Source organism: Eschrichtius robustus, chromosome 17 (genome assembly GCF_028021215.1).
Source record: "Eschrichtius robustus isolate mEscRob2 chromosome 17, mEscRob2.pri, whole genome shotgun sequence".
In the NCBI taxonomy this organism is placed as follows: domain Eukaryota; kingdom Metazoa; phylum Chordata; class Mammalia; order Artiodactyla; family Eschrichtiidae; genus Eschrichtius; species Eschrichtius robustus.
Genome location: NC_090840.1, coordinates 45,152,374 through 45,162,541, shown reverse-complemented (window position 1 = coordinate 45,162,541; position 10,168 = coordinate 45,152,374). Strand labels below are relative to the sequence as shown.

General features: G+C 34.5%; 1 protein-coding gene across 1 annotated transcript in view; it reads right to left on the bottom strand.

Annotated features, from left to right (window-relative positions):
* Positions 1 to 5,648: 5,648 nt before the first annotated feature.
* The window catches only part of DPY19L4 (dpy-19 like 4), a 57,642-nt gene continuing 53,122 nt past the window's right edge, over positions 5,649 to 10,168 (bottom strand). Inside the window, exons 18-19 of the mRNA XM_068525649.1 lie at positions 8,386 to 8,544; positions 5,649 to 6,565 (exon numbers count right to left, since the gene is read on the bottom strand). Of these exons, the coding sequence (XP_068381750.1) occupies positions 6,401 to 6,565; positions 8,386 to 8,544 (324 nt within the window). The 3' untranslated portion in view covers positions 5,649 to 6,400. The remainder of the gene's footprint in view (positions 6,566 to 8,385; positions 8,545 to 10,168) is intronic.

Sequence of the window (10,168 nt, the reverse complement as noted above, 5' to 3'; positions counted from 1 at the left end):
CGGCATGTGGGATCTTCCCAGACCAGGGCTTGAACCCGTGTCGCCTGCATTGGCAGGTGGATTCTTAACCACTGCACCACCAGGGAAGCACTGATTTTTAAAAAACTCTTAATGTATATAACCAAGAAGCTGAACAAACGCCAAGTAGGATGCATACAAGGAGATCTACTTCAAACACATCAAAGTAAAAACGCTTTTATCAATAACACCTAATGTGAATAACAATGCAATCAAAATGAAAAGCATTTGTGCTTCAAAGGGCACTACCCAGGAAGTGAAGTGAACCCACTGACTAGAAGGAAATACAATTGTCCCTCCATATCCACAGGTTCCTCATCCCAGGATTCAACCATGCCATGATTTCGATTGATTGGTTTAATACGCAGATGCCAGACCCCCAGATACAGAAAACTGACTGTTGTACGCCATTTTATACAAGGGATTTGGGTATCTGCAGGGTTCCTGGAACCAATTCCCCAGTGTATACCAAGGGACAACTGTACGGTTGACACTTGAAAACATGGATTTGAACTATACAGGTCCACTTATGTGCAGATTTTTTTCAATAAATATAATACTATGTTTATGTTCTGCAGTTGGTTGAATCCACAGATACCGAATCTGAAGATATGGAGACCCTCTATGGGCCTTCAGTATCCACAGATTCTGGTATACACAGGGCATGGCGGGGCGGGATCCTGGCACCAAACCCTCATGGATACCAAGGGACAACTGTATTTCCAAATTACATATCTGGCAAGGGATTTATAATCTAGAATTATAAAGACCTTTACAATTCAATAATAAAAAGACAACCCAGTTTAGAAATGGGCAATTTATAAATGAACATTACTCCAAAGAAGATATACAGATGGCCACTTAACACACAAAAAGATGTTCAAAATCATTAGACATAATGGAAATGTAGATTAAAACTACAATGATATACCACTTCACACCTTACTAGAATGCCAATAATGAAGAAGAAAGATAATAGTAAGTGTTGGTGAGGATGTGGAGAAATTGGAAATTTCATACATTGTTGGAAGGATTGAAAACCAGTCTGGCAGTTCCTCAGTTACTACAGTTATCACATGACCCAGAAATTCTACTCTTAGACATAAATCCAAGAAAAATGAACACATATGTCCACCCAAAAACCTGTACACAGGGACTTCCCTGGTGGCGCAGTGGTTGAGAATAGGCCTGTCAATGCAGGGGACACGGGTTCGATCCCTGGTCCGGGAAGATCCCACATGCCATGGAGCAACTAAGCCCCTGCACCACAACTACTGAGCCTACGCTTTAGGGCCCGTGTGCCACAACTACTGAGCCTGCTGCTGCAACTACTGAAGCCCATGCGCCTAGGGCCCGTGCTCCACAAGAGAGAAGCCACCGCAATGAGAAGCCTGCCACTGCAACAAAGAGTAGCCCCTGCTTGCAGCAACTAGAGAAAACCCCGTGCACAGCAGTGAAGACCCAGTGCAGCCAAAAATAAATAAATAAATAATTTTTAAAACCATAAAAACTTGTACACGAATATTCATAGCAGCATAATTCAGAACAGCCAAAAAAGTGGAGACAACCCAAATGTCCGTCAACTGATGAATGGATAAACAAAATGTGGTATATCCATACAATGGAATATTATTTGGCAATGAAAAGGGATACATGCAACAACATGAATGAACTTTGAAAACATTATGCTAAATGAAAGAAGCTAGTCACAAAAGACCACATATTATATGATTCTATTTATGTGAAATGTCCACAGTAGAACTTTCTGTCCAGAGACAGAAAGCATATTAGTAGAATTTGCTTGAAGACGGAGTGGTTGTGGGTGACAGCCAAAAGGTGTGGGGTTTCTCTTTGGGGGTGATGAAAATATTCTAAAATTGATTGTGATGATAGTTGCACACTCTGTGATTATACTAAAAACTGTTCAATGGCACACTTTAAATAGGTGAACTGTATGGTATATAAATTATATCTCAATAAAGCTTCAACCAAAAAAGGTTCATATATAAATAAAAGACAACTTAAAATTCTAAGAAGAATTCTATTATAGAAACAAAACAAGGAGTGTAATTAAGCATGAAATAATTTCATTCTTGATAGAAGTACATTTAATGTTACAAAGTAAACTAGTTCATAACCCAACTCTTTTAAAGGATTTATGTTTACTGAAATTAACTTTTATTCTTTTGCAAAGATGTAGCCTTAGTTACAGGAAGAACACAATCTAAATATACATTGCTGTAGATGTGATTCAAAAGTCAACAAACATAAAATCAGTTGTATTCATCTTTGTTAAATAGCTGTACAAAGCTATTAATTTAAAATATGAAAGGGTTGTTTATGAGATATCTTACCCCATAAGTATGGAATGCATATTTCTTTTTGATACTATTATCTCACTAAATACAGTGGTCAGATGTTCAGTGTACCTCTTATGAAACTGCACATAAGGGGCTTCCCTGGTGGCGCAGTGGTTAAGAGTTTGCCGGCTAAAGCAGGGGGCACGGGTTTGATCCCTGGTCCAGGAAGATCCCACATGCCGCAGAGCAACTAAGCCTGTGTGCCACAACTACTGAGCCTGCGCTCTAGAGCCCGTGAGCCACAACTACTGAGCCTGCGTACCACAACTACTGAAGCCCACGCACCTAGAGCCTGTGCTCTGCAGCAGGAGAAGCCACTTCAATGAGAAGCCCGCACACCGCAACGAAGAGTAGCCCCCGCTCACCGCAACTAGAGAAAAGCCCGCGCACAGCAACAAAGACACAGCGCGCCAAAAAAAAAAAAACTGCACATAAGATTATATATACCAAAATTAGAATGTTGCAAATTCTAAGAGACTTCTAAACAGAAATGATTCAGAGATGCTTTTATGTTAAATTCAGCAAATATGGTTCTAAAATGCTCCCCTTTTTTTTATTATGGAAAACAAATATAATGCTTAGAAACCTTAATGGATGGAAAATGGCTGAATCAAATACATTCCTTTGCAATTTTCACAACTAACTTTATTTAAAGTATTAATTTTACACATTCAAAAACTAAATAATGAGCTATTATTTCAATAAGAAATTGTTCAATTTTACTTGCAACTTTTCAGAGCTGTCATTTTAATACATATTGGGATCTAAAACTATTAGCAAATAGCAACAATAGAGAATGTATATTTTAAAAACTGGACAAATGAGATAATATATTGAGATGTAAATCAGGAAGTAGTTATTTGCTTTACAATAGGTTCTTAAATACACAGAATAGTTCATAATATATGCCTTTTAAATATTCATGCATTTAAAATAAATTTACCAAGAAATTGATTTACATACAACTTTTAGAAACCCCAACAATTTTATAAAGAGAGACACTACTTTTACCCACAAAAGGCAACAAAATGTTTTAACAGTTCAAAAATAGAAAGGGCCAAAAAACAACTGATTTCCCCAAAACAACAAAGTTTAATAAGATGGCTATTCACTGTTCCTTTCAAGAAATTAACAGCCTATTTTTTTAAAGCATATTTTTCAGCCCCAACTTGTAACACACTTTGACCTCCATTTCTACTTTTCCTTGAATCAATCTAGACTGTACGGAAGAGTGTCATAACATTAGGCTTTTACCAATTTGGGTAAATGTCCTGAAAAAACATGCTGTTTATATATTCAGAAAGTAATGAAGAAAAAAATTTAGAAGTGCAATGCATACTCCATAGGCTGTGAAACCCTACCAGTCTAACAAAAAGCACCGACACAGATGCCAAAGTTAGAGAAAATATAAACCAGCAGAGTCAATATCATACACCTTATCAAGTAAGTTTTACTTGTTCGATTGTTTGACATTTGAGAAGCTAAATAAATTAATTTAGCAGGCTAGAAATCCCATCACTACCCTTAACAAAGATTTGCTTACCAATGAATTAAAGTTAATAGTGAAAATAGCATAGTGAGGATTCTTTCTCTGTGCTTAATGATGAGGAAAAAGTTACCAAACTTTTCTTACGAAAAAGTAAGAAATGGATAATTGTTTTTGAAAATAAAAAGTAAACTTTTATTTACTTTTAACCTTCTTGTTTTAACCTCCTTATTAAGGCACTTATTTCAATAGTTTTGCAACATCAAGGGCAAAGTATCTACGTTTTGTATTTCTTTGAGAAATTCCTTCTACCCCAAACCCATAAATTTTGCCCCTTTCACAGTAGATCTTTATTGTCATACCTAACAACTGTAAGTTACCCAAATGGAATTACTTGCAGAATTCTTAATCATTTCTTACTCTACAAATAAGGAAATTAATTAAATGCTCCTCAAAGTTTTCTAGCACTATTGTTTTAACTATAGCTAAGATAGAAGCAAATAAGCTTATCTTTCATACCCAGTATTATTATTTCTATAATAAAGTTCACATTTTTCTTTTCAACTGATGCTGAGTGAAAAATTCATTATTTAAAAAATTCAATTAAAAACTGATCCAAACCGATTTTATTTAAGAAATAAGTTGACAGAAGCAAAAGCAACTTACTAATATGTCAAAAACAAAAACAAAAAACATACAACAATCAAAACTAATTCAGCATATTTGATCATAAAGTAAATCAATAAAAATTCAATTTCATGCTACGTAGAAAGTAGGTTGTTCTATTTCCCTTTCAAAATATGCAAGCTGACTTTTAAATTACATTATTTTACATGCTCCCTCTAATTGTAAGTACTACCCTGTGACTATTCACTGTGTACTTAGGTAACTATGGTAATATTTTTGTAAGGCTTGATGCTAAATACTAGTGACTCACTATTAAGATGTACAGAGAACCTGAAATAACCTGCCTGTAGCTATCTTAATATAATTGTTAAAAGTTATATAAAAACGTGAAATGAGAACCAATAAAACTAATGCACCAGACATATGACACTGCCATCAAACAATTCTTAAGCTCCAAAAGAACAAAACATCTTAGAGCTAATCTAAGAATGCATGTGCTTTTGTACTTTTAAAATATATATTACAGAAAATAAAGAAAATGGAAAGACGTTCCTTTCTAATGTAGTAATTTAGAGTAATGAAATTGCAATTTTTACAGCACTCTAACAAGTGAAAAATTTTTAAATCTGTTCACTTAACTGGTGTATAAGGTAAAACTGAACATGTATCCCATCTTATTAAAATGATACATCCATCCTGAATCTCTTTATAAGGCCAAATTAATCACTTAGAATTTCTTTTAATTAATAATTAAAAATATGAAAACATTTAACTTAAAGGAACATAACAGATTGTGGAACTGTGCTCTGAATTTTATTATAATTGTCATTTTGCTCTTAATATTGAAGATTGTACCATCGTTTCATAAATAATAGCACTTGTGTTTTATCATAAATACACCTCTATGCAGAGGTATGTTGAACAGCATCTGCACATATCTCCAGAAATTGTTGCTCATTTTAGTTGCTCATATTCTCATTCTGATAAAGATTTAATTTTTTACTTAATACTTCAATAGGAAACATGTGAATAGATTATATACTCCATATCCATATTTTTTAAAAACCTAAACAACATTCTTTTATTTTTTTCTTATTTTTAAATTTTGAACATTCTTTTAAATGTCTGTTTTAAAAAATACATAGGTAACAAGAGTTACTGTTTTATCATGATTCAATTGGTATCAAATTTATGGGCATAAGTGAAAAAACTAACCACCTGATAGTCATAAAGTGATGAAATGCAATATCATACACTGTATATTACTAAGAAAATGCTCATTTACATAAGCAGCAGATAAGGAGAGCAGTATCATGGAAAATCTGGATATATCTTTATGTATATCCTTAAAAATCACTTTCCTTTATACAATTTCCATTTTAATTTAAATGCCACCAATTTTCAGTGAACATTTAAATTAGTTTTTTATTGTAATATTTCAGTTCTATTATACACCATGAAATACCTTCAGAAACTGCCTTGAGGGAAAGAGTAATTCTTTCCTTCTATTCTATATCACATTAAGTATTTATTAAATGTTATATTTGAGATATATACTCTGACCTTGAACATATTCAAATTCAAGACTAATGTTATGATGGAATGAAGATTTATGAGGAAAATTTTACAATAGTTTAGAAGGTAAAATCTTTAAAGACCATGTAGCAATAAGGAAAACACCTGGCTGGAATGATGCAGAGTGGCAGATTTGACATTTTACCAAAGTACAGTAATGTTTGATCTTCTTCCCCCCACAGAATTCTAGATCCAGTTAACAGCAGGAGGGGAAAAGCAGCAGCAACACTTCAAACGTCCATACTCTGATTTCCAAAAGACACCACGTAGGTAGAAGAAAATTGCATTTTACTTCAGGTGGTATAAGTCTTTGAAATGAAGGCTCTGCTATTTTTCAAGACTGAAAGGATATCACAGTGTTGATTTTATATACAAAGTAGGATCTGTTCCAGTATACTCTAGTGAAGTAATTCACATAAGGAGAATAGTTAATTTTGACCTCATGACAAAATCTTCCATGTTTTGAGTAGGTTATCTTGTCACCTTCTTCACAAACCACCTATCAAACGATATGAAACAAAATATTAAAAAGCTTATTAAGCTTACAGGAGAAATGCAATCAATGTACAAGTGATGATGTTTATATGAAAAAAAATATTATTGCTAAACATGGACTATCTCACGTTAGTTAGCAAACATCTCATATTGTTCAGCAAATAAAAGCCTCTTCATAAGAGTTACCATGTCCACTAAATTCTTGAGCTTCCCATTGAGACTGAGAAATCAGTATAAAGTGTTTTCCAATTTTTAAAAGATTTAATCCTAAAATTAAAAGGCTATGTCTCCATAGTCTACTATCATTCCTCTGAAGAACCTTATCATGGAGCCTACCAAGGCTGAGAAATGGACATATACTCTTAATGTATATTCATACTCTTCTCCTTGTGCAGGACTGACTCACATTAGTAAGCAAGTTTCTGTGACTTATCCAGTACAGTCCTTTACATTTTCACCTTAATGAGGTTCACTAAGATAGCTTAGCTAGCTTGAAGAGTTTTCTATAATAAAATACTAAGTATTATTCTAATGCCTAGGAAAGATGTCAGAGAGTCAACTTTAAGAATAAAAGGATGGATTCGCTTTAAGTCCATGCCAGGCATTACACGAAAGAAGAAGTAACCTGATCTCCAAAATGGAGCAAGAGGGTAGCCAAGAGCAGAAGGAGAAGGCTCTAGACAGCAGATGGCAGTACAGCAGGAATTACTGAATACCTGATGCTTACTAAAGTTCCATTTTGTCACCAATGAAGCCAAAGACCACAGATATCAAGTGCCAACAGAGAAAATTCAAAATACATGCAGCAGAAAACAGAATAAGTTTATATTATAAGATTAAGGGGTCATGAAGAGAGGGAAAGGTGGAAATCATAAAAACTAATTTCTCGGGACTTCCCTGGAGGTCCAGTGGTTAAGACTCTGCGCTTCCACTGCAGGGGGCATGGGTTTGATCCCTAGTTGGGGAACTAAGATCCCACATGCCGCAGAGCGTGGCCCCCCCAAAAAAAAACCAACAAACGAATTTCTCACCTCCAAACTGGTCTGGGATGATTATGACAAAGAGCTAATTAATTAGGAAGGGAAAGAAAAAGTCCTGGCTGCAACGTGAATAGAATATGCACTCCAAACAAGAATGACCTACTGAACTTTGCCTAAGATCCTTCACCCCCAACTTTCCCAGGAGTAAAGGCACCCTTTCCAGTGCCTAATTATCAGATATACAAACACTAATTACCAGATATGCAAACTCCCCTGTCAGTCTTAGTTGCTAGGTATACAGTATACACTGTAGGCTGAGAAGTAAGAAAGCTTGGTAAAATAGCTAAAATCAATGAAAACTTAAGATACAGTTAAATCCTAACAACTAAAGTAGCTCTGAATACACTAATGTTTGTGGATAATAGGGACTCAATGTACAGGACTGTGTCAATTTAGTAAGCAATTTTTCTAGATATGTATCAGATTACAAGAAATTTCTCAACATAAGAATATAACAAAACAAACGGCTGCTCTTTATGTTAAAATAAAATCATCATTCAAAACAAACTATTTTTTGTTTATAAATGTTGAACATGCACAAGTACAGGCAACAAATAAGGAATTGAGATATTGGTAAACTTTTTTTTTTTTGCAAAATTGCCCAACTTTTCTTTTGTACATTGAAAAAATAGTTCCAACTACTTTTAATAAGCTCCCCCCACTGTTATATAACTTTTAATTACATTCTTAGTTAAGTTCCAAAAATAAAGCTTGAAGATACTTTTATAGGTTTAAATAAAGTCATTTTTCTCAAAAAAATTTCGTTTTCCGAATGGTTACTTACGTGGCCATTTGCAATGTCTAATAAATCTTTAACCCTACAGCCTCTCACGGGTCCCACCTCACTGCAGATAGCATCTTCTACAATTAGGTAATTAGCCTTGTAGGATGTCAGTATTTTATAAATATCCTCAGCAGATCGCTTTGAATAGATTTGATAGATCTGAAAGAATATAATTAAAACAACAACTTTAAAAGACATTTAAAACTTCTGTTTATCAAAATTATACATTAAGCATCTACTACGTTCTTAGTACTATCTGTGGAAAATAATGATATTCACTTGATTCCTTCCCTCAGGAAGCTTATATTCATCTGCTATTGGCCACTTGTGTATCTTCTTTTGAGAAAGGTCCATTCAAGTCCTTTGCCCATTTTTCCCCAGTTTTATTGAGATATAATTGACATATAACATTGTGTAAGTTTAAGGTGTACAACATGTTTATTTGATATGCTCATATGTTGCAAAATGATTAGCACCATAGCTTTAGCTAACCCCTGCATCATGTTACATAATCGCCATTTCTTTTTTGTGGGGAAAACATCTAAGATCTACTCTCAGCAACTTTTGAATATACAATACGGTGTTATTAACTATAATCACCATGCTGTACATTAGATCCCTAGAGTTTATTCATCTTATAACTAGAAGTTTGTACTCTTTCACCAACATCTCATTTCTCCAACCCTCCCAACCCCTGGCAACCACAACTCTTCTGTTTCTATGAGTTCAGCCTTTTTAGATTCCATATATAAGTGATATCATAGAGTATTTGTCTTTTTCTATCTGACTTACCTCACTTAGCGTAATGCCCTCAAGGTTCATCCACGTTGTTGCAAATGGCCTTTGTCCATTTTTTTAATTGGGTTGTCTTTTTATTATTGAGTTGTAATCGTTCCATTACTTTTTTTTATTACCATGTATTACAGTATTTTATACTCATGTTATACATGAGATAAAGTCAGTGTTGCTAAAAATAATTTGACCCTTGTCACAAATACTGAAAGAACAGGGATGCATGCTTAAAACTCATGTCTTGATTACGTGGTGTTTTTCATTACAATTTTGCTGACCTTATTAGATAATAAACTTTGGATCTTATCAGATAATACGTTTTTCAGGTTTTCTGAAATGTTAACCTTGGATAACCACAAAAGTTAGGCCAGAAGTATCATATACTGTTTGTTATGAAAATACTGAGATTTGCAACCTAGATTGGACAAGATTCCAGTCTATCTGCAGAATATTCAGCAGCTGCTTACTACATGTTATGGTTGCTGTCTATTCAGCAACTTTAGGTCCAATGTCCATTGAGGTGCTAGAGATACTCATTCTGTGGAACACAGAATGTTAATAAATCAAGAGGAAGTTTCTCACTCACTTCACTTTGTTAAATAAGTTCATGTGAATGGTTCTATCTTATCCACCTTATACTTATTTATAGTTTTTTATATATATTTTTACTTATTTTTAAGTTTGGGGAAACTGTAACATACTACTGGGGCATATAAAAAACACCTCTATGCAATGACAATAACATTACTGTTAGACTAGAGTGAGGTTTCTCAACCTCAACGCTATCGACATTCTGGGCCAGGTAATTCTTTGTCAGGACAGAATGGAGGCTGTTCTGTACACTGGAGGATGTTTAAGAGTATCCCTGGTCTCTACCCACTAGGTGTCTGTAGAACCCCTCCCCTAGCTGTGACAACCAAAAGTGTCTCCAGACATTGCCAAATGTCCCCTGGGAGCACCATCTTCCCAGGTTTGAGAATCGCTGGCCTAT